We start from the raw sequence: 26379 nt of genomic DNA, 5'->3' as shown, positions 1-26379 counted from the left end.
GCCACACCTAACATGGCCTCTAATGTGTGGTTTCGTAGCTCAGTTGCTAGATTGTCCCACCTGTACGGCAGATTTCATGTAAAAAAAGTAACCTAACGGCGAACTTTAGTAGCACTTGCATGCACTTGAATTTATCCGGAAAAAGGTTAAGTTGTTTTTATATTTTGGAGCCTTAAACACCCTAGTGTGGAGATTTCATGTTTAATTACACCTGTCCACACCTTGAAAGTGACGCTTGACGGTGTAACATCAGCACTACATGAATGTAAGTGTACTGTTGATTACCTGCTCCAGCTTTATCAGGTGCCCCGTCCAGGTTACGTTCGACTGTTAAAGTCAGTTTGCACTTCTCTTTCAGCAATTTTAAGCCCTGCAAACAAGTAAACAGTAGAAAGCTTCAAACTTGATCGTCAGGAGCTAAAAGTTCCTCGCAGTCAGGTGAAGGAAAATGGGACAGACAGACAGAGATCAACGACGACAATCTTTACTATTCCTCTTTATTGTTCAACCTACCACTTATTACAAAAAGTGAAAGAAAGAAAAAAAACAAACAAAATTAGAGTGCTTGCTTCCTGGAATATCCGAAGGGACTAACAGAGCGAAGCCCAGCAGCCTATTGACCAAAGTATCATTTTAACAAGAGAGTTAATTACAGGTCGGTAGGACTTCAAACTCCAACACATTCACTAGAAAGGAAAAAATATTTACATAAAAAGAACACAAATATACATTCACACGAAGACAATGTGCATGACTCTTAACCTACAACTGCATCAGCTTATAGCTGACGATGAATATGTTGATATAGAAATGTTAGAATCATTTCAAGTCAACCTTTTCTTAGTACAAGAGTTCAAACCTGGCTTTTATATGAAAACTTCGAAGGCGACTGCTGATTGTTCTCTTGTACTCTTGTGGCTGTAAAGAGATCCATGTCAACCAATTCAATTTGCATACTGTCCAACAAGCAAGTGTCGTGATGTCCTTAAACAAAAAGGAGAAATTGATGATTTCGACAAGAAAGCAAAATATACTTTATGAGTATATACCACACAGGTGACTAGTGCTTTTCGCACACGCTAATTGGCTGGTTCGGAAGTCATTAACAAGTACGATTCACCCTCAAGCAGTCGAAGAGACAAAATCGCGCGTCAGCAATTAAATTTCTGTCCATTTATTTATTTTTTTTTTTTTGGGGGGGGGGGGGTATATTGACAAAACAAACTTTTTTGGTTTGTGTGTGGTATATACTAAAACAATTATCCACCTCAGTGTCGGTGAAAGTGGTGGATATTCACCTCTACTTCTGGAAATAAGTTTCAATTAAAACCGAAATGATTCACCTTAGTACAGTGCGTCATGGACCTCTTTAAATTCGTCAGAAAGGATTGGTCCTTTCTATAGATAAAACAGGTCAGTTTCAAAAATTGCTTTTTTAATCTATCCTGTTTAACCTACCGGAATCTGCTTGAGATGATGCTCGTTGCCTAGTTGGTTTTGAATGTGGCAATGTGTCTGGTGGCCCTTTCCAAAGAAAGCTATTGTTAACAGTCAGGTTACCCAGATCTGCCACTAGCATATGCGAGGACTTGGCCGAGCGAGGTACCAAAACGACTGGATTTCCTGCCTTGATGTCAAGAGCCACTCGACTTCCACGTCCAAACATCCAAGAGACCTGAGATGACAACCCCGACACATTGTTAACGCATAAGTAAGTTGCTCAGACTCACATCAACAAACAGATTCCATTTGGCAGGATGAGAGCTACTCAGTTACACACATGTAAGTGACAGAAGATGTAAAATTGCGGTTAGAGCTAAAAATTAGCACACGTTCTTACCACATTCTGACATCGTCTGTGACCAAAATGTGTATTACAAAACAGCCGCAAAGCAACATGGAATCTATTTGTTTTTCGTAGTAAAGAAACAAAGCGATAAATGATGACGTCATCTATGCGTCTGTCCTTTAATAAATCATTAGAAAGAACCAATCAAAATGCGTGCAAAGTTTATCTCACTATAAAAATATTAATACACGATCCTTAAGAAGTGATCAGAATGATCAAAAATTCTATTTTTTCAGACACATTCAAGATATAGAAATCGTAAACTCAAACGAAACAGGCCTAAATCAAGTACCATCCAAACAACCAACCAAGGGGTATCAGGGCTGTCCCATGTGCCACAGTGCCACAGGCCACTAACCCGTGTGTCTGAGCAACTAACATAACTTTCAATAAATTGGCACCCCTCGTTTCTAACATCAGAGCCTGCAGGCACAAAGTGATTCTTCTAAGAGTTCAGCCATGAGTGGTATGGTATTTTTCAAAGTGCTTCAAGAGACGACTTACCTCATTTCCTTCCGAGGCAGCTCTCATCCTGCCTAAGACTTCCTGGAGCTGCAGAAAATGTTGGAAGAAAACCACCAGCTCTGTCTGGAATCGTTTAGTATGCACATACCGTACAGATGACATCCGTAATTTGAGACTCATGTCATTCTCCCTCTGCAAGTCAGGATCTGGGGCACCGTACTTAAGGAAATTAAAACTCAGAGCTTCATCTCCAAACGTTGTAAATCTGATGAAAATGTACAAGTTAGTAAGTGTGCAACAGAACTTATATGAAGGAAACAACTTCAAAGAATCTCGCTTATTCTGTAACAACGATTAAATATATTTATTAAGGGTAAATACGTCCCATAACAGAGTTTAGGGTCTTTACTCTAACTAACTGACAGATAATTTCCCCTTTGTATTGCCAAATGACAAACGCCAAACACATCAAAGATGGACCGCACTGTTCCATTTTGCATCTTAAGAAAGTTGTGTGCGCCTTGCAAATTTATCATGAAGGAAAACGCAAACAGCGAGTTCACAGAATAAAAAAACATCTAAAATTTAAAAATGCACCAGAAAGCGCACGGTTAAGGATGGAAAACACTGACAAGCACTAAAAACGGCCGAATTGAAATGCCCATTGTTGAAACTTGAGTAAACATATTTCATATTTCATAGAAGGCGTGTTAGAATAAATTCCTTTTTAGCCAAAAACTGTCAGTTGTTCCCCTAAATTCAATATGCCATTCACTCACCCAAACAAACACCTAAGATGTACATGTTGGGCCACATCCTATCAACAAACTGGTTCAGAGACCGGAATAAGACAAACATTCTACTGTTGCTTTTTAGCTGCCTATTACTACACCGTCATTAAAATTAATGACTTACTTTTCCCTGTACAGAGATCCATGTGGAGACATGTCTGTCACTGATATGCTTGATAATCTGCCCTTAGCAACAAAGTTTTCATCGTTCATGTTTACTTCCGTGGAAAGCCCAAAGGCATTGACTTTTGCTATGGGATATCTTGTTTTACTTAACGTCAAAGTCAAAGACAACACTTGAAATTTGACATCAGTGTTTATGCCTTCGGCCTCTGTCTGTTCTATACCTTTCAAGATAAAACAGTTCAGTTTATTTCCAAAGGGTCTTGATATCAGCTGGCAAGTCAAGAAAGCGACAAAACTTTTAAGTTTGTAAAACATGTTTTGACAGAAACTTCTGTCATCTTCAGTTAATTACTGTACAAAGCGTTGAAAGTTTAATTATATGGTAAGTAGAACAATGCTAATTAAGATGAATAGTAACAACAAGAAAAAAGGTGAAGCATCAACGAGTGTCTTAATGATGATAGGGCTTACAAGATTAATAACACCTGGTTAAGGTTTCGCGAAGACATTAACAATCTTACTGATATTCTAAAAAAGAATCTTTTCCCAGCTCATTTAATCGAGAAGATTATAAACCGTTACATCACTGGGACCCAAAACAATCATCATCCCCGGGATTCCCTTCCTACCACTTCACCTACGTTCTACTTTAAGCTACCTTACATTGGCCACTTCTCTGCTAGATCGGCCATTTTATTAAGCGCTATTGCAATGACTTGAATATCAAACTGGTTTTCTCTTCCTTCAAAATCGGTAACTTGTTTGGTGTGAAAGACCCTGTCCCTGACGGGCTCCGTTCACGTGTGGTTTATATAAGTTTGTGTGTACTGGCTGTAATAGCTGTTACGTCGGTGAAACCTGCCGGCATTTTTCCACACGTGTTAGAGAGCACTTAGTCAGTGACAGGGCCTCTCACATTTTAAGGCATCTGAAAGATTCTCCACATTGTTGCGCTTTGTGTTCTACAGATAACTTCTATGTTTTAGATCACGCCTCTACCGGCTTTCAGCTCAAGATAAAAGAGGCTATTCATATTCAAAGAAAACAACCATCCTTGAATCAACAATTACACCATGTAAATCTAAAACTATCCTTTTTATTCTCACACTTTCATGCTTTACCTCTTTTCTTGTTGTTACTATTCATCTCAATTAGAATTGTTTTACTCACTATATAATTTAACTTTCGACGCTTTGTACAGTAATTAACTGAAGATGACAGAAATTTCTGTGGAAACATGTTTTACAAACTCAAAAGTTTTGTTGCTTTCTTTATATTTAGTTTATTTCATTTAATCATACAAGTGATTCTCAGTGTAGAATTACAACGTCGCCTCAAAGGTAAACAATTCCTTTGCTTCACAATTTATGATAAGGTTCTCTGCTTTTTTTTTTTTTTTTTTTTTGGCGGCAACGTAACCAAGTTTTTATGTCAGGCAAACTATTGGTCTATCGAAGAATTAAACGATACTTCTTAAACAATACAAAATCAAGAATAACAAGGAAAGAGGACTACACCATTAGAGTTTGATCTAGGCATCTCTAGGCCAACTGAACACTTTGTACAAACTTCAGCGAGGAGTGTAAAATGAGACAAACCAGATGACTGTTTACTAGTAGCTGCAGAAGGATTATTTTAACCTGAGCTACCGAACGCAAATCTAGTTGAGGCCCAAAGAACATTCGACCATGTCAACTTAACCTAAATGTAATGTCTGTATCACTGGAATGAGAGTTTACCTTCCATTTGAGTGTCCTTTTGGTTTTCGTACACATTGTCACTTAGTTCGTGAGGTTGTGGAGATAAGGGGTTTGGACTTGACGGCTGAGAAGCAGATAGCTGCTGTGGAACACCAATTCCAAAGAATTCTAATACAATTACCCAAGTTTGTGAATTTAAATTTGCCTCTAGAGAATTGAAGTCCACCTCTATGATTCGGTTAACCTACCCAAAACAGAAAAAATAAATTGACAAATAGAGAGCTAAGCTGGAATGCACGGTATGTCAATCCAAATGTGGTATTGGTAATTGAACTAAAACTTCTAGGATAAACTTAACTAAAATTTTTCAAACTTTTCAATAAAATATAAATCAAGGTAACCAAACGCAATAGGATGCTCGAAAGAGTGTCCTTTAATATTGTGATTGCTGTTCATGATGCAAGCATGACGAAGTAGAGCTTGGATCTCTATTCTGGTCCGACCTTGCCAACCTTCACTGAAGAAATGAACCTTAAAGGGTTACGCAATGTTAGACAAAGAAACTTCAAACAACACTGAAACAATGACTGAACGTAATACCGGCTCACAACACAGTACCGCTCGCGTGTACTGCAGCATTACACGCGCGTGACACACGCAATCCCGCGCGAAACACGCACACTGCGCGTAATTACGTATTCATGTGGAAACCACTGCCTGAGTGAAATTTTTCTACTGCACGCGCGTAACTACAAGCACTGGAAGTAGGCGTAATTCCCACGAATTACAGACACGCGTGAAGATGCTCCAGTGCACAAGAGCGGTATTGTAATATGACTGTAGTCAAAATGTAGTGTGCATGAGTCTGCGCATGGCACTTACCGAGTTGTACTTGGTACTAAATTCTTCATCTTTCTTGTCAATCAAAAAGACATTGATGTATACCAGGCTATTTCTTTTCTTGTCTTTAATGATTGTATTTGAAGTACCCAAGTCTTCTCCCAATGATTCGCTGTCCAATTTGACATTAACAGAAGGCATGGAAGGAAATTTTTGATTCTTTAAAAAAGGTCTCAACGGAGCCAAAGAACGAAATGGCCCTTGTTTGGATGTAGCAGGAAGACAGTGCGGAAGTGATGAAGAAAAGTTCGAGCGAAGACCAGCTTCAGAAACAACAGGACAAGATGAAGAAAGATTTGAAGGGTATGCAGACAGAGAACGTTCTTTGAAGTGATGTTGGCGTGGAGCAGAAGACGAAATGAGATAACGATAGGGAGATTCTGGCTCCTGGAGCAGATCCTCCACAAGAAGACCACCGAGAGAGACATTGAACAAAGTAACGGTTGGTCTTGTGTGCTCATAAGCCAAATTAAAGTCGTAAAACATTATGTCAACAAAGTCGTGATCAATTTTGTTGAGCTCACCACAAAGCTTGACGCTTAAGTGCGGCACTTCAAATAATGCACGTATTGGAGTGGGGTCATCAGATTCACTTTCAAAGTGAGCAGTTGACTCATCATGAATGTTCTCCTCCACAAGATTAGGTATAAATGTAACATGCTTTTCTGGCAGCACCTTGTCAGGAATACAAGCCTGTAGATTCGAAGCTGATGAACTGAAAAAAAAACAAAAGATATACATTAAAATTAAAAACAAACCTTGGCACTTATCTTATCACCCATGAGACAGGAGCAGTGAATTTGTAATTTGTCCCTGAAAGTCTAGATAATCACATCATTCAGACAGCATAAAAAAGGAGAAACTAATAACTTCTTTAGAAGTCAACACAGGGCGTGAAATTAACTTTTTTTTCTGATAGCCACTTGGCTCCTAAATTCTTCAAAGTGGTAGCCAATTCAAAAAAGTTGGTCGCCATTTTCAAAGACAAACAAAATCTTTCTTTACGCTGTCAGCGTTCTAGATAGACCCTCCAAAATTACGTTAGGGAAAAGATTCTTTAACGTGCTGCAAAGTGGACACTAGGATGGATGATATACAACATTCAGGCTCATCTATATCCAAGATGGCGTCTAGTTATCGATCGAGATGCATGTGCTACGTTTTGGAAACAAACTTAACGAGGAAGATTGCCGCGGATTTATCTTTGCAAGTCTTTTTAATTCACTATATCTCTTGGTAAGGTTATGTTGAAACGTTCTAGTCGCCAATTTGGCGACTAACTTTCAGGATTTGGTCGCCAAAGTGAAAAATTTAGTCGCATCGGCGCCTGTATTAGGCGCAATTTCACGCCCTGCAACAGTCGACTCCTAAAGGAGAGTTACTCATTTATGCCACATACATAAATGAGTAACTCTTCTTTAGGAAGATGGGTGTGACTCATATCAAAAAACCCTAAAAATACTTTTATAGCACTTTGCATAAAATCGTTCTCTGTCATTTTGAAAATCGCCGGAAATAATTGGGAGAAAGACAGAAAAAGGCTCACCTTGGAGAAAGAGTGCTTGGTGACTGGGAATTGGGACTAGCTATGGAGGAACTATGCATCCCAGCTGCCGGAGGAATGGGCACTGCTTCCTTACTACCGCCAAGGTTATCTATAGTCTCAAAAAGCTGACGATAGGATTGAGTTGACAATTCAAGTTTTAATGGAGTGGTGACCTTTCCCGAGATTTGAATCGTCGGTTTTTTCAAGTTCAAAGACGCACAACCTACACCCATTGCCAATGCACCCACATCTTCTGAACGACGGTCAATAACAAGTTGAAATGCTGACTTGTGAAGTATGTGCACGCTGCAGCATTTGGGTGAATGCAAATTTTTTGAGCTTGCAAATGACTCGGAAAACGACGATGAAGACGCTCTTCCTGATCTACTTGTATCCATTGCTGTGCAGTACAAGCTCATGTCCTTTACTTCCACAAATAATCGATCAATGTCATACTCAACACCAGTTAGGTGCCCCGTGTCACTTTCCTGTTCCACAAGTTCTATCAAATGCGTGTTCCTCACAGTAATGCTGCCTAAATGAGCAACAAGAATCTCCGTACTTGAGGACGACGTTGGCAGCTGAACAACCGGCGAGTCCACCGTGATGCAGGTGTAAACTCTTCTGTTGGGTTTCACAGGAACATTGTCCACAAAGTCACAACTTTCTTGAAGATAGTCACTGTCATCTTCGAAGAATATGCTACCTTGGCGACTTCCCAAACTCCTGTCATCTTGTGCAACAGTTGTTACAAACGACGAGGAAAGATAACCGAGTCCTTCTGCCAACGCTCTTTTCTTACTTACAAGACCCATAGCAACATTACTTGCAGCTTGTCGCAGACGTTCTCCAAACTGGGTAGCATATTCAGCATAATCTCCTGCCGATAATAAAAGTTCTGAAAGGAACCTGTGCGTGTGAGTGTACTGAGCGGAAGCCATGCGTACGTTGAGTTGAATGTTTCTTGCAATCTCTGCATTATCCAAGTCCCCTTCGTAACCTTCATCTATAGCAATAACGGGACACTGTCCACCCTTCTTTGGAATTAAGAGTGTAAATGTAAAAGCCTTTTGATCGCTAGGTTCATCTAACATGTCTTCTCGCAATGACCCTAAATACGGTGAGTCTCGTGGGGAAACATCTCCTCCGCCGAGGCTTCCACATGTATACACAGAGCGATGTAGGGAGCCCTCTGGAGTAAGATCAGTCATTCTGAGACCTCCGAGAGATCCATCGATATTCTGATTTTCTCCAAGAGAGGCATTCAGTTGAACTTCGCTAACGGACACTTCCGCCACCTTTCGCACAGATTTAACACCGTTCGCCTTAATGCTCCTTATAACAAGGACGTTAATCGACTTGAAGGACGCAGTCACTTCTGTCACTTCGAATACCTGATCCTAAAACCAACACAATAGGCTATCAGCGATAAGCAATGTCTGATCTAGGATTTCCACCTAGGGGGCAACGTGTCCCAGTCAAAATTTTCTAAACCCCGCCTCCCATAGCGTTAATTCAAACTGGTGCCCGGGAACCTCAGAAAATTGAGCGTTTTAGGTACGTCACATTCTCTGGATTTTAGTTCTTGCTTTACTTTTAATCTTCTGAACATGATATCGTTAAAAAAAATTGTTTGAGGAAGATTTTGTACAAAGAGAAATTACATTTCCTTGTCTCTTTTTCTTTTGAAAAACAACTTGAAGTGCGCCTAAATGACCCGGAGCAGGTATTTGACATTTTGCTCAAACCGCAGAAGCACCCTTATGAGCGTTTGAACTTACATCAGGCTGTGGTGAGTAGAAATCAGTAGCAGACTCCTCTGGCAATGCTGACAAATCTCCAAAACTACCATCAGATTCACCAGAAGTAAATGCCGTGTTGAAGAACTGAACCAATGCCGCCAGGGTTTCTTGGTTTGCTATCATAAAAAAGAAAGTTATTACATTTCCAATTATGATTAAACCAGAATTGTAAAATCGCGCCCATACGTTTTTAATCGCAGTGATTCCACCACTGCGATTAAAAACGTATGGGTTGGAAATACTGAAAATAAAAACTGCCCATCTTTCCATCTAGACCTTCAGTACCATTTTGAAAATTGCGCCATCAAAGTTCAAATGAGATCTTAAACTTCTGCCAACACATTATTCGTCGCGACAAGATGTAGCCTTTTCCAAGAACACAGTTTGTTAAAACGAGGAAAAGAACTGGGCGAAGGAAAAAACGTTGGGGATCTATATAAAGCTTCCTCGTCATTCCTTCAAGAGACTTTACCGTTCGCTCACCCGCTCTTGCACTTTGGCATCTCCACTACCTGAGAGCCCGGCACAAGCGAGATAAAACGTACTGGGGGTTGCTTGTTTTTCAACTGTCCGTTGAGGGTTGCAGAACGCCTTTTATCGTTTTGGCTGACTCAAGACATCTAAACAGTATTGCCTGTAAAATGGTCCCTGATCAGTATATGAAGGACTACCCAAACAAAGGCAATCCTTTCATCCTACATAACTTAAAGTGGTTGTATCACATACCAATTACGTTGACCTTGTTGAAATTCAGAGTCACTAGATTTACACCACTGCTATTTCTGTTTTTGGCAGAAGAGCTGTCAGCATCATAATGCTGGTATTCAAATGTGATTAGATCCTCTTCCTCCATTACAGCTGTAGTTTCGCTTGAGAATGAAGCATCACTGTCCTGCCATTTTCTCTTAGAGCCTGGCCTCACAATATCAGCAACTATGGAAAATGCGCTGCTTATCGTCTCTGAGAAAGATTTTTCACCTACAAGGTAACAAAACAAACTGGGATAGATCCTTCTGGAAGTGGTGGCTAGAATTAGAATCTATCATGAAGGAAAAGTAAATATCACAAACAAAGTCTACTGCTGGTATACGCGTTAACTCAAAGAGAATCCCACTAAAGGCGAAAACACGGTCAGAAGTTTAAATAAATAATAAATACGTTTAATTAGATAAATACGTTTATGCAAGTGAAAGTAGTAAAAGGATTCCCCAACTGCATAAAAGTCTGCAGTCTTTGGTCAGCAACAAATCACTTGGCTCGACAAGACTTTGTCGGATTATTGATAAGTAGAGGGAACTTATAAGGTGTTGTAAGGTGGCATTTTCCATCAAATGTTGAAAGGACTTTGCATTGGTTTGGTTTTTACAACGCGCTGAGATAAAAACAATTCGAACCCCTTCATTCGCTCAGTTGCAACCTCTACTAAAAAACAAATCGTGTTTTCTTGCGTTCGTAATTACTTTGAACACTCACTGACTCCTTGTGATTCTGACCTTTAATTTGACTGACCATTGTAATTACTGTTATAAAACAAATTTATGGTGAAAACTGAACTAATCCTGTTTCCGATCACACCTAGTTGGGGGGGGGGGGGGAAGTAATTAAAAATAAATAGAAGCTTCCACGTAAATTGAAGCTGGTAACATACTTTTTGAAGAAATAACAGTGTTGTCTCCTGGAGATTTTGTGAGGTGAGGTTTGCATGAAGACAGAAGCAGTTCGTAGTCAGGGCCAAAACTCTGCATCGCATCTACAAGATGCACTCCATGAACAGCAAAAGATGTGACTGAATCATAGGGTCTCTTCAAGTGGCATACTTTTACTCCAAGCACTTGAAGCTCAGCTATCAAGCAACCTGTAAGTACAAACAGATTGCAAGTCTCACGCAAATGGCATTAGAATCTATGGCTGGAAAAACTTGTTTAAAATTTCTTTAATACACATACATATATATAAATGGCTCAGTTTTTAATACGAGTAACTATAAACTCAATACGCCCAACGATATATTGTGCAAGCAGGGTGTCAAACAAAACTTTCAAGGTCAATGACACGTAAGTTGCCATAACGACACCACTTTTCTAATTAAGGCTAGTTTGACCACTGAGGTTGCTGAGTTTTTACTGGGAAGAAGCATTGTAAACCGGCAAAAACATTAACCATGCTGTGAACACTCAAGGACGAACTCTGTCAATACTGAACTGAACAAGATGTAATGTGAACAAAAACATCACCCATGCTGTGAACACCTAAGGAGACTCTGTCAATACTGAACTGAACATGAAGCATTGTAAACAAAAACATTACCCATGCTGTGAACACCTAAGGAGACTCTGTCAATACTGAACTGAACATGAAGCATTGTAAACAAAAACATTACCCATGCTGTGAACACCTAAGGAGACTCTGTCAATACTGAACTGAACAAGTAGCATTCTAGATTCTTCCATGAGCTCTTTCGTTTTATCTACCAATGTTGTATCTACAGCGGACTTACTGATTCGCCTAAACAATAACATAAATAAAGTCAATATCATCATCACCGTTTTTACTGACTGGCTTTTAAAAGCCTGGCATCGGTTGTTCGAAGGTTGGATAACGTTATCCACTGGGTAGATCTTTGTCCGGTAAATGGTGCAGTACGTTTTGCTATCACTTATCTGCTGGATAGCAATTTATCCGTTGGATAACGTTATCCGTCCTTTATACAACTGAGCCCAGCAGTTTACAAGTGTGTTCATAGTGGCTGACAAGGTAACTCTTTTGGTCTCTGACAGTACCTGGTTGGCGAATCCTTCACCATGTCAGGAATTGTGATACTGCTACTATACAAACTGTAGTACACATCATCCATGCTGCTGTCAATTCCTTTAAAAATTGAAAAAGACACTTGTTGAAATGGGGGCTGGACCAGATAAGTTAATAGATGTTGCAGTCTTCAACTGATTGGCCGCGCGCACTCAAATATTTAAAAAAGAATTACATCTTACTGGAATAATGAAACAAAGTATAGCTTATATGTTAACGGAACTTATAATACGAAAGTCTAGATTTGATCACGAAATTTTTGGAAAACGGAGATAATACTTACTTTGGTTAGGGTTGATGGCAAATACACCTTTGCAATAATATAATGAATAGCACGAGAAATCGGATTAATATCAGTATCTGAGCAACTGCCCACCGACCCCTTCCCTAACCCAACATTAACCTTAAGTTGTTGTCAATTGACTGTTGTTGAGTTAGGGGAAGATGTGGTGGGCAGTTGCCCAGATACTGATACTGATCCGACAAATCTTACCAGTGACACTGGTCTTATCTAGTTTCTGAACTGCAAGTTTTTACTACAAAAGTGTTGGTACTGTAAACATCGTTCAAATTGTCAATCAAACAATGTCATTAATAAACAAATCTCCTCACTTTCGACATGGGGCAGTGGAGTAGAACTGGCAATAATTCGTTGTTGTGTCATCGGTGGTGGTGTGGGGTTGGATGCCTTCGGTCTACTCAGCTGTTTCACACACTTTGTTAAGGTTTGAAGCTAACAGAAGAAAGAGAAAAAGGTTAGGTCGTGTCCCACTGGAATCATCCGTTTTAGGTTAATTTGGTTGATCAATTTTTTCAACTGCCATTCAAACCAGGTTGAAACGACTGCGGAAGCATGGGCAGCGACTGGTGTAGATTTGGCCGGCTTATTGAAGTCAAGTATGGACTTTAGTAGCCGGCTGTCACGCTCGTTGTAAACAAAAACAGAATAAAAGAGTTACTCGTGCCTTTCGAAACACTGGATAAAAAAAAAGTAAGGAAATTAGTGAGCGTGAAAACTACTTAAATTATGAATCGAGCCATAAGACAGAAATTGTCCGTCACTTACTGTAGTCTCCGCTCAACCTGCTTATGCGGAGAAGGTTGCTAACGACTATTCCTTGGAGTTACTACGTTTCAACTCAAAACAGTTATCAGTTGTAGTTGAAAGAGTTGATCCCGTTGGAGCACGATCTTAGACACATTACAACGATAAGGTGAGCTTGGTTAAGTCACCGCATAAAGGACAGTCTCCTGTGCAGCCGTTACTAGACAGTATTTACAGTACATGTAGCAGTCCATTCTCTCGTAGGGACTTCCAATACGGAATTTAAGAAACGACGACGGCGACACCGTAGACATCGTCGGTTAAGAAATGAACTTATATTTTACTTTCGAATCTCGCGATACTCTAGAGTCATTTGGTTTGTTTCTCACTATCAAAACTATCTCGAAACTGAATATGGAACACAGCGTTAAATCAGAAATAGAAATTAATAAAAATTAGCCGTCGTCGTTCACCTTCTCCAGACAACGGTAAGTTTGGTCATTTCAAAGTTGTTGTTTTGCAGAGGACGCAAAGAAATTTACAAAGATTTATAACGTACTTGCACAGCCATTGATCTGCTCATTAAACTTTCTGTTTAGTGCCGTTGCCGTTGTCGTTGCCCGCGTGGTTTTCTTAAACTCCCTAGTAACCGCTGCAAAGGAGACTTATGAAGGAGACATTGTTCACCTGTTCGGTGTGTTAAATGGCTTAATTTGGTACAACTACAGTGTCAAGTCCTCCTCCCCTACCTTGTGTTCATTGATGTGTAGTACCAAACTTGGTAGTTTGGCATGAAGATTTACTGCCGGATACAGGGGATCAGCAGTAAAGAGAAGTCTCCTGCACAAGATACGAAATAACTTTCTCTAAAAAATATTTGATTAAAAAAAATGATAAAATAGCTTCGATCGTATAGGAGTGTACTCTCCGCAAAAACAGTATAAACAAACTTAACTCAATGTTTGATAGACTTTATACTTTCAAGCAAGAGAACTGGCACCTACAAGTTTATACGTATTCTGACCACTCAAAATTATTTCCCACCTTTCCAGTTGGATTGATATTGTAAACTTTTCCACAACATGAGCATCACTTGTAAGGAATGGTTTGCTGGCAACTTCTGACCAGTTCTCCTTTACATTGCACACCACCATTTGAATGTCGGATAAGTCTAGGGTGTACCTCAAAACCAAAATAAACAAGAATACTTCAGGAGTCTATTTAACGGAGCAAAGCCATTTTAATTTGTAAAGCGCAAATAGCGGGGTTTGCTCTGGCTGGCCGCTATGCCCAGGGGGTTCGTTTCCCAGACCTAGAGTAACTTAACAAAACGATCAAACGTCTGCGCATATGCGACTGACTTTGTAATAACTACATGGCGTGTCTTTAGGCTGTCAGGACCAAGTTGCCTCACAGGTTACACACCCAAACAAGCCCTTAAGTCGCCGTGTGTTAAAAACGTACAACGTTTTTAATGCAGCTCAAAACAGAATAGAAAATCAACAGGATACCCGTAACTCAATAAGCCTTGAGTTCGAAAGCCTTGAGTTGTCCTTTTTCCCAATTTTGTTTCCTTTTACAGATTTCTATGAACGTCCCAATTTTCTTTCGCTTATTTTGCGAGACAGCAATTGCTTGTTATGATTTCTTCTCGAGACTTAGCGCGAGAAATTGGCGCGCGGGTAGCCAAATTTGATCCTCCTGCGCATGCCCGACGTTTGACCGCTGTATTACAAATAGCAGGGTGTGCTCCGCTGGCCACCATGCCCAAGACCAGATCTCTGACAACCCCAAAAAGGTCTGACAGCTGAACTTCCTCCTTATTGTACCTAATTTGATATTGTTTTGTTATCTCGCTCACTGTTGGTGCTCAGTGAATTTAATACATGCAATACATCGAATGGAAACTGAAAAACGTACAAGCGACATGAATTGCAGCATACCTTTCGTACATCTTCTCAAGGATAGTCTGATTACTCACTCCACTGAGAAGACCATCTGCTGTATCACTGATTGACATAAATTCCTCTTCTTTCTCTACCGGAGGGGTACTGGGAGGGGTCACAAAAGAATCATCTGCATCGTGAACATGAGAAAAGAAACTTAGTGCTTTACCTACAACTTCCAAATTAAAATAACTGCAAGAGGATCCCATATTTTACATTGCAAGGAGAGAAATTAGGAAACAAGGGGCATTAAGCACATGGAACTTGCTTTGGAGTACAAACAATTTGTAAAGTATTCTGACCTCGTGAACCATTCGAGTCAGAATACAATGAATAATTTGTGTTTTGACTTTCTTGAGATTAAAGAAACATCATACTTCACTTAATTTGTTTCCTTTTGTTTTAAAGTTTCAGTTCTCTTTAGAAGGTAACGCGTGCAAGGCTCCTTTCTTGTCTTTATTTTTCCTGTTTTTACATGTATCTGTACTTCCCTTGGGGCTTTATAGTGCTCCACACTTTTTCCAGCAGCTACAAAGGTATATATTGAAAATGAAATAGAAATTAACACCTCCAATTTTTAAAATATTTACCTTCCATTTCGGGTTTTGAGTCTTGACCCTCTGAAATTGTTTTCTTTCTGTTAAGAGCTTGAGTGTTTGCAAAACTTAAGTGCCCAAAGTCTATCAAAACCTGATGAAGAAAGGTGGCACCTTGATGTTAAAGAATGCTCTGACAACAAAATATTGTGGACAACAGAGGTTACTGAAATCAAGCACTAAAACTTTCAAGATCCACAAAATAATACATTATGCATGTGCATTTACGTAATGAAGGAACACGGATTTTATCTTAACTAATACCAAAGATAAAAACAACAGTCTCAAGTATTGCTGGAAAACAGTGTAAGATACTCAAGAAAAAGTATATGGAACCCACCACTGAGGCTTTCTTGTCCTGAAAGCTTTCTGGAACAAGAAATCTAGGTGCAGAAATGTCCAGTTGAATATCCCACCTCTTTGAATGGCCCTACAACACATGCGAATAATATTTGGCTCAACGATTCACTGTTGTTGCATTTCACACTCATTGAATAATATAAGTTGCGATTCTGTGGTGAACTATTGGGTACAATTTACAACCACTGGGAGCGGGAAATCAAGATCAGTCACCATGAAAAATTAATGAAAGAGAATTTCAAAAACAACTTTAAATAAGAAAGGGATCAAGTTAGTGTTGATGACGTAGCGATATTAACGATATGCACTAGCGCGAAAAATTCATCCACAACGAAGACAAAAGGTAATTTTTGGAAACGTTCGACATTGCCAAATAAACATCTGATGCTCTTAAGAAGTTTGACAGAACTTTCAGAGGAATTTCTGTGAACATTTCTAACTGCCGGGCATTAAGTACATCTAAGACAGTACCTGGCTGCTAGTCAGCTAGATACTGCAATTTAAAAATTCCTTCCGATATAGCAAGATAAAACTGATCCTAAAGATGAGAATGTACTTGAAAATCGGCGAAAAAAGGTTCTCAAAAGTATAAGGTCCATTTCCAATTAAAGGAGCCAGTTTAAATTTCCGTCTTCTACATAATATACATGATTGTGAGCTACAGGACATCATTACCACATCTGATCCATCCATCATTGTATCAAGTGTTTGAACTAGTTCATGTCTGGTCTGGTTTTTCAGTTCCTCATATCTGACACGTGCTACTTCACGAAGCTGTCTCTCAATGTAAAGGGCTTGAGCACCTTCCATTGACGTGTGGGAAAAGAACTCGGCGATATGATTCAACACTGTGGGGTTGTATACAACATCCAGAGGTTGGGTGGTTACTAATAATCTAAACAGTACCAAACAAAAAAGTAAATTTCAGGGTTGGGGTTTGTGCTTCTGATATATACATGTGTATATTCTACCTCGTTACCTTGCCAGGGGATCACATGAGATAGGTTAGGCATTAATAGATCACTGCTTGGTACATTTCAATTACAATTACATCAACTGCCTCCAAGTCAACAAGTTAACAAAAACATGCTTAAGTTATTGAATGTTTTCCAGTCATTTTCATTGACTGCTGTTGTGAAGTCAACCGATTCTAGAAAGGCAGGCATCACCAAGTTGAGGAAGTCGATTCAAGACATACAAGTCCTTGCAGGCAGAGAGGCTACCAGCAAAATGGCAAAATTTAACTGACAGCAAACCAGCCATCATTGAGAAACCCAAGATCTAGTTTACGATGGTGACCTAACCACCCATGTGTACATGTATATTACCGGTTACACCACAGGCAATAAGTCTTGCCAGACTGATCAATGCTTGCCTAAGCTATCTCACACGATCCTCAAGGCATTCCGTAACTCCATAGAATTCTAATCAAACTTCAAATTAGAGGTACCGTAGGTGTGGTTAAATTTCCCAATTTTTTTTCATTATTTGAAGATAAATCAAAGGAATAACTACAATCCAAGAGGGCCTGGATAAACATTGGATCATTTCCTTTGACATCACTCTGTTGAAATGTTGAGGATGATAAATGAACAATGCCATCAATTAGCAAAATGCACATATACTTGGAAGTACTGTAAATGTGTCAAGAAAATAACACCAACATAAGAGTTAAAATCCCTAGAAAAGGACATTTGAATCATGATTCAAGATCCTAAGTTAAAAAGTTGTAGTGAGACCATGTTTCAAATGTTGTTAGCTAAGACAAAATGAAATTATGTGAGCTAAGCATACCAAGTAGATTGGTGATTACTAGAAGAAAAAAAAAAAGACTATTTAAAACTTTTACTGTAACAGTAAAGAAGTACACAATGCAAGACAAGAGCAAAATAGAATGTTGGAAGATTAAAGCTAACCTGTAACCCACTTTACTTGCAGGTGGAAGAGATTCAAATTTCATTTTAAACACTGGGTCATTCATGTCTTGTAAAATATTGAGTCCCAAAGTTGCTGCAGATGTTACCATTGCTTCAACTGAACCTTTCACAACTGTTGCTTGTTGTCTCTTGGTAAGGGAGACTTTCTGTTGTATCAGTTTTCAATAAAATGAAACATCATAAGTACATATACATGGACAGCTTAAGAAGCACTGCTATCTCAGAAAAGGGAAAAATCTAAGTCTTTTTTATCTCTATCCTGATTTCTAGTGTAGCTCTACACATAATATTATGTAAAAATTACTTTAAAAAGGCAACTAATGACAACCATCAGCTTAAAGTAAAGAAGAAATAAAGAGACCAAATTATTGGTCATGCATGGTGTATGATATGGCAAAATTTACTTACTGTCTACACCTAGCTTCTAAACATCTATCATTTCAAAAATCAGTGACATACCTGAGACTCTCTACCTTGAGGACAAACCAAAGCTGGAAACAGAGTTCCTGTGGTGAGTTTATCTCGCACAAAAAGAGCCCCCAGACTCATGCTGAACTCCCAAGTGCTGGAGCGGGGCCGCATTTCTGAAGCCCAACTCAAGTCTGAAAATTCCACCTCAACAACTGGCAATAATGCTGTTATTTGAGGAAGAGAGTTTGATTGTTTGGTATTGACCAATTTAAAGGATCCTGTGTCCAATCTGAAGTTCAATTGTGCAAACACTTGATCTCTGTTGAAGATGGATTCACTGAGATGACTATCAGCCAGCTCACCAAGGAACTCCTCTTCCTCTGCAAAACAATAGATACAAAGATTAACAAAGAAATTCCAATAATATCAATCTAATAAATAATTTCCATCTTGCTGTGTGTCTGTTCAGCAAAAGAAGACAGCTAGATGATGTCAAAATGTGATAAGAATAAAAAAGTAACACTCGATGTACCAATGTGGAGATAAATGTAAGTCATACCACATCAAGAAGTGGAGAGAAGTTACACAATGGCTAATACTTCATTGCTCTGGAATATTAACATGTGCAGGTTAAGCTACACTCAGATTCAAAATGAGTGGACACATCATGTTTGAAGAGTTCTATTTACGTGTAGAAAACACTCCTGTTTCTATCACACACTAAATCAGTGAAATGACCCCCCTCCCCATTCAATGTTGCCTGTAGCTAAAATTAATAAGGGGCTGTACATGTCAATGTGTCAACAATTTTGTTGCCAACTGTAGTTACTACCACATTGGAAAACTCAGCCCTGGATAAATTTCAAGTGCTGAATAACAAATTTAAACAGAATTCTGCTCAATTGAAGCAGTGTGATAAAAAAGCAACAAAACAAGAACTTTTCCCTACATTGTTATGAGGCTCTCAGAAGCCAAACAGTAAGTCACAGTGTGCCATAAACTCAGTCCATACCTGTATTGGGGCCCAACCAAGAGCACCCCTCTTACATGTACTTGAGGCACACGTGTACTGATTCCCAGTGTTCCACTTACCTTTGGTAGTAGGAGGCTCTCCCATGAACATTTGACTTGTATCATTCTTGTTTGTTGTCCCAGGTGCTCTTCCATCTGTAGTATCTGTTCCGTACCAGCTGTACCATCCTGTTAACCAGCCCTGCCAACCCCCAGATGCTCCTTCTGAGGCAGTAATAGCCTGGTCTTGTACCTTCTTATGTAAATCCTGAACTTCACTGTCTGGTTGCATCTGCTAAAAAATGTTGATACAAACTAAGATTATAAGTACATAAAAAATCTGCATCTATTTTGTATTTAAAAAAAAATCCATTCAAAAGCAATTCTACTAAGCAGTCTGTTTGACCAGTAACTGAAGTCTTCCACTGTGAATCCCTTAGTTCAAATTATTTCATCCATAATAAGTGCATGTACCATTTAAAAAATGTAAGCATTTCTCTATGCTCAAAGCTTGCCAGATTGAAATTGAACAGAGGTAAATGGAATTTAACAAAGTTAACAACTGGGAGCAAATCTGGTCAGTAACTTTTTGCAGGTGTGCTGTTAGTGTCCTTGCTGTTTGTTTGCATTTGTACAGCTTTTTTGGCATTCTGTTGTCATGTGGTTGTTGGGGTCCTGAAGCCACCCTTGTCCAGTGGTATTTCTCATCTGTTCATGCACTGTTTTCCCATGTGCTTTTGCTGTCGTCATTGTATCATAGTATGGCATTGTCATCATTGATGATAGCAGTTTTTAGTGTTTTGATGATTTATATCTATATACATATTTTTTTAACTTATTCAGTTTTTTTGTTTTTTTACTTCCCCTGAGCCATCTGGCTCTAGTGTGACAGGTGCTTATCAGGAGCTTGGACCTGGGGGCTCATGTAGGTGGGTTGCAGGTTGAGCAGGCTGGGCAGGCCAGTTGGGAATTCTAGTACCTTGGAGTGCAATTGCAGTTGCAGCCCCCCACAATTAAGAATTATAATGTGATGTGTTATACATATACCTTACTGATTTCAGTTTCTGCCCTTGTTTGTGCAATGTACCTCAAGACTACCAGCTCCTCAAATGTTAACTCATCTTCAATGCGATTTTGTTCTTCCTAAAGAAATAGTAAAGCAATGAGCGATTAACCCTTTGTTCAGGTTTCAAATTTTGTTATGTTACACTAAATAACATCAAAATAAAGTTTACTCCTCAAATTTATCACTGACATGTTTTCTGCAACCTAGGATATGATAGTCCAATGGTTAGTGTGCCCAGCTTAAGACAAAGTAGTCCTACATGCCTATTTTAGAATGTGGAAAAATTAAAACAATTTACAGATAAAATGTACATGTACCTTGATTGAAGGTTCCACTGAACCAGATATAAGATGCTGTGAATATAAGTTCACATATTTTACAACATCACGAGCTCGTTTCACTGCAAAACTCCAAGTTCGATGCATAGTTCTCTCTTTAATTGGCTCCATGATGCATGTAAATGCAAACTTCCACCATTCCCTTGCACTAACAAAAAAGAAGAAAAACCCACTATTGCATTCCTACTGTAAGAGGCTTTAAGGATGGTGACTTGACTCAATATTTGAAAAGCCAGCATTATTAATTGTGGCTTCAGCACTTTGCTGTTCTTTTGCAGGCAGATCTTTGTTTAACAATCACCCTTCCATGTGACACCAACTTGGCATCCCTTACAGGTACAGTATATCAGCAATTTATCAGTAATTTATTTGGCTGGGTTCATGCAAAATCTTGATTGACATATAGATCAGGCAACCTCTTTTTGAATTATTGTTGGTGCCATTACATTGGTGGATAGTGGTTCACCTTAAAATTTTCCAAACAAGTTTAACCTTTGTCACAGATCTTGGGACAAGATCTGAGACAAATGGAAACTAAACTAAACTGGTAAACAAGAAAATTTTTGAACCAACAAAAAATTTACAGTGCAACATGTATGTCAACAAGTGAAATTACAGCTGGTTCTGTCTTCCACAATTAACTACTTCCATTTGTATGAAGCAACTATTATAGTAGGGCTACTTGAAAGTACATGTATTTACAAGGGTGTACAAAGAAGCCTAAATTGAAAATTCTTAGCAATTCTTAAAGGTGACTTATGCTACAGCACCCTTACTTGTTTCTTATAGGACTTCTTGGTCTCCATTTAAAATAATGGCGTTGTCTGAAATGCCTCTCAAACCCATCTATAAGGGCAATCAACATCTTGTACTGTGCTTCCTCAAGTGACAACGGAATTTTCTCCACATGGACATCCACCACAAAACGTGGCATTTCCCGTGACCTGAGGGGCAAGGCACTAGAATTGCGTTTCAACTTAGCTTGTGCACTTGTCGGCTCCAAGATGTACTGATGTTTCTACAAAAATAATGCAAAGGAGTAGTTATAGTTTTAACATTTTGAGGTTCCTCTCCTGACTGAAATGTTTCAAAAATGCATTTTCAATTTAAAGTACTCACACAAAAGCCTGCTTCTCCCTGATTTCTATTAATCATTCGTTGAAGGGCATTCTGAAATAAAAGTATTTGTTACCATGACTTGTAATAACTATATGAAGCTGAATGATATCTACAAAGTAGTCTTGGGAGGCCCTGATCTCCTCAATCCACAGAAAATGTAAGGATGCATTCTTACACTTGTACATAAATGATGCTGATGATCAGGTGCCATCTGATACAATGCTCATTAAGTACTTCATTTACTTCTTGGTCACAAAAAAGAACAAAATAACAACTTATAGGTAGAGTACAAAATAGCACAATTATATTTTCTTTGAATTATTCTACAAAGAAATATGAAAGGGAATGATACAAAATTTTAGAGACATACATGTAGGGGATGCAAAGTCCCTGACCTACACAAGTACAGTAATCAACTTGTCCCTGAGGAGGGGAGTTAAAAGTGATGAAACAAATACAAATTATAAGTAATAAAGGGGTAAGTTTCTAAAGGGCCAAAAGGTAATTATTTTGACCAGAGTAACTGATGACATGTTATCGAGTAGCCAGGAGAACTCCTTTGTGTAAATCAATATATATGAATCAATCACTGTACAAAAAAGTACACTTTTGCTAAAAGAAAAATAGTTGACATAATTATTGATTTAGCATAATTTTCCATTATTGCTAAATCAGGTATGCACATGTACATGTAGTGTATCAGTAGCACCACTTAACTTGATCATGCATCATCTTTTACTGATAATTATAATCAGATACAAAACAAGAAGTACATCCACCTCAAGATCGCTCGATGGTAGATCACCCACAAGGGTCACATCAGTATCCCAGTAAATGGCCATGTTTTGCAGCTCAATCAATTTGTATTTGATTGTGCGCTCATTTTGGATGATCTCCTCTGGATTCTATAACACAAAAAATACTAGTTACATACATTTTAATTTTTTTTTTGTTTTAACACAGCTGAACCCCACTAACTCACACATGGTTAACTCAAACCCCACAGTAACTTGAACAAGACCTGATTTCCCTTGCCCAATTTTTTCAGTTATTTACTATCAGCTAACTCAAACCCTCACTAACTCAAAAAATTTCACCCTCACACACACTGTAGTGAGTGTTCTCATGAACCCGTTGTCAACACTCACCCAGTTTTCATTGGTAGAATGAGCTGAGAGTTTCTCAATAGTTATTCCAAATGAAAAAGGGACAGACTCCCTGGTTGTTGCATCTTCATAGCGAAAATGTACATCACTAATGACAAGCTGCAATTAAAAAAAATAATAATAATCAAATATGTAACAGTTGTACAGTATAGTGGTATACATGCAGTAATAGGAAAAGAACTCAGGTTGACAATTCAGGGATCAAAGAGATCACCAACACAATGACAGAGGAAACATGAGTATTGAGAAGCATAAGGATGAAGACAATGGATAAGATAGATGAGGGGACTGATGGATGAAGGAGCAGAGGGTTGAAGGAACAGACAAATTAAGCAACAGAGAGATTAACACATTACAGCCTAACACCAGCATGAAGACTCTCCATACCATTCTTTATATAATTCCTACAGAGCTGACAAGGAGAACCTGCTAACCAGCAAGAGCTCCTTCACATCTAGTAGCTGATCATTTCTTTAAATTTTTTGATTTAGGGGTGATATTGTGAGGAGAAATAACATGTAGATGCTTGTAACTCTTCAGGGTTACAGGGTTGAAAAACAACAGGATGATGGAAAAAAGGATAAAAGAGCAGTAATGAGAGAAATGATAGAACAGAGGAAGAAAGGAAAAGAGGAAACAAGGAACAGAACAATATCTGAACAAAGGTTGAAGAAGAGAGAAAAAGCCAAAGAGGGATGAGAGCAGCCAATTGAAAATGATACCTGTAAGTTCTCAACAATAGTTGTTGAGAAAGATGAATACAAGGATGGCCACCATGAACCAGACCAGAAGCCTCCACTGTTCTCATTTCTGCCAGCCTGTGTCAAAAAGAAAAAGGTATCATACCTTACAACATTACACTGCACAGCACAATTTCCGTGTACCCATAGTAGATGGTCCAAAACAAAATCGTATGAATTTCCAATCAAACTCAAATGAACACAATCTTATCAATCAAGGAATATGTTCAGTTGAGTTCTGTAGTCAGAAAATGATCAAATTCTTCACCAAGATCTCTAAAATGAACCTCTCAATTTACAACAATTGAAAGCAATCAAATGATTTAAATTTCCATGACATTTCTCAGAAACTCTCCAATCAAAAACTGCCCAGTAGACCCAGAAAAAGGCTAAGTTAAACACACTTTTTGTTCAAGTAAATCAAATAATTAGATGACCTTATTTAAATTGTGACTAACATTTATAGAAATGGAAAATTATGAACGAAAAATTATTATACCAACAAAATCCACAGCATGCAACTCAATTCACACCTCAATGATTTTTATGCCAAAGTCACATAATTACAATTAATTTTGTTATGGGGTTGGAAAGGCTATGATACAGCATATCCATGTAAAGAATGTTCTTATTATAAAATTCTATCCATTTTTTTACCTCAACAAAGTAAAAAAATATGCATACTTGTTCAATTGGGACTGGTTTCCAGAAAGAAAAGTTCCCAGAAAAATTTATTCAATTTTTTTTTATCACGAAATGCAAGAAAGCAATCTGATGGACAGATTTGAATGCAGTTAAATGCAATTTAATGCAGTTAATAACAAAGAGCATCAGCATTCTCTAGAAGTCAGCAGTTTTTTGCATAATTATATGCATGTGTCAGAATTCCATGCTCTTCATTTGAGGCATTCTAGCACGTGCTTTGAGCCTGAACTTGCAGCATTGTGGGGAGTGGCAGCTCATTGTCCAAGCAGTTTTCCCAATCTATTCCCTCCCTCTTTCCACTGTTTATTCAGTGTGACAAGTGCCTGTTTCACTTTCCTGTGTAGAGGCTCATGGCTGGGTTGCTAGGATTTGCCAGCCATGGGAGAGGTCTCCATCTAGGAGTTGGCTGCCAAAAGTGGAGGCCCCTGGATGCTTCAGGCACCCAACCTCCACTTAGTGACATAGTTGTTAATTAGGGTTGAGTTACATTGCGATTGACTGGGTTTGATTACCAAATGTTTGATTGCCTTTCCCAAGTTATTTTATGAGATTCCTAGTGAAACTGCAGACAAGTCACAGATCTAAACCAATTATTGTTATGCTAAATTAACACCAAACACTAACAGAGCTGAAAATCCATCAACTTAAGTTTATTCTGTAATGAGAAGTACAAAATGCTGTTCTGTTTGCAGGTCTAAAAAGGAACCAAGACAACTTACCAGCCACTGACCCTCCAATGCATCCAGACGTTTCTTCTTGCGTGTCCTTTCTCTCTCCTTTTCCTCTTCTTCATTGTACTAAACAGACAAAATTAAATCACTGTCAGTTGTACCACTTTTGAATAACAGATAACAGAGTGAACTACCAGTACATACACATGTGTGACTAACTAACACAAGCCCAATCATTTGTTACTAAGTGAGGTGATCAATGTTCAAAACAAAAGATGAACACCTGAGTGTGCAAGAAATTAGGATGGCTAATTTTTTTTAATCATAATAATTGTACGAAGTTACAGTAGAGCTGTGAGTAATTGTTTGAATCCTCCAGTAATCTGGCTGTTAGTGTTCAATTTTGATCCACTGTTATGCACAAAATAAAATTAAAGCAAAATGTGCAGATTTCATTTTTTTTTTTGTTTTACTCTGACTTTAGAGCATGCACAAATTTATAATAGTATTTTGAGCATTACTTTCACCAAAAAAAAAAATCAAACTAGACCACACTGAAAGAGTCTCAGACAGCAGCATCATATTGGCTACAGAAAAAAAAATACTAAGGCTAAAAAAGATATACATACATCAATTTGACATTACCTCTGAATGTTTAAGAGGACCAGCAACAAGATAAAGCTTATTAATATGTACAATCCATGGTTCAGACTTCGGCCGACGCAAGGGTATTGAGAGTTGCAGATGACCAATAAATCCAGATTTAACTTCTAATGGAAGCTCAAGCCCTTTCAATGCTGTCTTTTTTAGTGGTAGATTATGAAGATCAACAGTACCTGGTAAGATCAATGATGGTAACAGTTAACCCTTTAAATCCCATGAATGACCAAGACTGAATTTCTCCATAAAATATATAATTATGCGTTATTGACCAAGCATGAGCTCAGGATGCCTGGATATTGGCTGAGTTCTTTTTTAGCATCTAAGTGGACCAAGACAAAGTCAAGGTCCATAAAAGCACAGAAAACAAAAAAGAACATGGCCTACATCCAGCCATCTTGGCCAAACAAACTTGGTCAATAAAATATATATCCTATATCAAAAAGATTTGGCATCAATAAGAATCAAGAATGACTTTGAGCGTGGGAAAGAAAGCCAACAGGGATGGCCTGTGTCCCTTTTTCATTACCAAAACAAAGTGATTTGAAAGGTGTTCTTTACATTTTGAATAAAATTAATTGCCAAAAATTTAGTATAGTGGGAACTACTTTCACTTTGTAA

General features: G+C 38.5%; 1 protein-coding gene across 3 annotated transcripts in view; it reads right to left on the bottom strand.

Moving 5' to 3' along the window:
• LOC113681813 (intermembrane lipid transfer protein VPS13D) overlaps nt 1–26379 on the bottom strand; it is a 62998-nt gene that overhangs the window by 35466 nt on the left and 1153 nt on the right. For 2 of the 3 annotated variants that reach the window (XR_016179388.1, XM_089181066.1), the window contains exons 2-33: nt 25744–25934; nt 25147–25224; nt 23705–23800; nt 22965–23081; nt 22596–22721; nt 21817–21867; nt 21474–21715; nt 20677–20845; nt 20341–20436; nt 19375–19588; nt 18331–18662; nt 17851–18017; nt 16610–16829; nt 15915–16004; nt 15569–15668; nt 14976–15108; nt 14077–14214; nt 13782–13872; nt 12600–12720; nt 11960–12047; nt 11560–11684; nt 10828–11034; nt 9906–10157; nt 9159–9295; nt 7378–8777; nt 5814–6546; nt 4971–5175; nt 3230–3452; nt 2354–2579; nt 1459–1675; nt 860–984; nt 286–370 (exon numbers count right to left, since the gene is read on the bottom strand). Coding sequence is in view for 2 of the 3 variants with exons in the window: in XM_089181066.1 (XP_089037192.1) it covers nt 286–370; nt 860–984; nt 1459–1675; nt 2354–2579; nt 3230–3452; nt 4971–5175; nt 5814–6546; nt 7378–8777; nt 9159–9295; nt 9906–10157; nt 10828–11034; nt 11560–11684; nt 11960–12047; nt 12600–12720; nt 13782–13872; nt 14077–14214; nt 14976–15108; nt 15569–15668; nt 15915–16004; nt 16610–16829; nt 17851–18017; nt 18331–18662; nt 19375–19588; nt 20341–20436; nt 20677–20845; nt 21474–21715; nt 21817–21867; nt 22596–22721; nt 22965–23081; nt 23705–23800; nt 25147–25224; nt 25744–25934 (6795 nt within the window). In the remaining variant the exon portion in view is untranslated. The remainder of the gene's footprint in view (nt 1–285; nt 371–859; nt 985–1458; nt 1676–2353; nt 2580–3229; nt 3453–4970; nt 5176–5813; nt 6547–7377; nt 8778–9158; nt 9296–9905; nt 10158–10827; nt 11035–11559; nt 11685–11959; nt 12048–12599; nt 12721–13781; nt 13873–14076; nt 14215–14975; nt 15109–15568; nt 15669–15914; nt 16005–16609; nt 16830–17850; nt 18018–18330; nt 18663–19374; nt 19589–20340; nt 20437–20676; nt 20846–21473; nt 21716–21816; nt 21868–22595; nt 22722–22964; nt 23082–23704; nt 23801–25146; nt 25225–25743; nt 25935–26379) is intronic. The other variant, XM_089181067.1, reaches the window with a different exon arrangement.

The sequence above is a fragment of the Pocillopora damicornis genome, chromosome 8, assembly GCF_964200805.1.
Source record: "Pocillopora damicornis chromosome 8, jaPocDami1.2, whole genome shotgun sequence".
NCBI classification, from domain to species: Eukaryota; Metazoa; Cnidaria; class Anthozoa; order Scleractinia; family Pocilloporidae; genus Pocillopora; species Pocillopora damicornis.
This window is presented reverse-complemented; position numbering and strand designations above follow the sequence as displayed.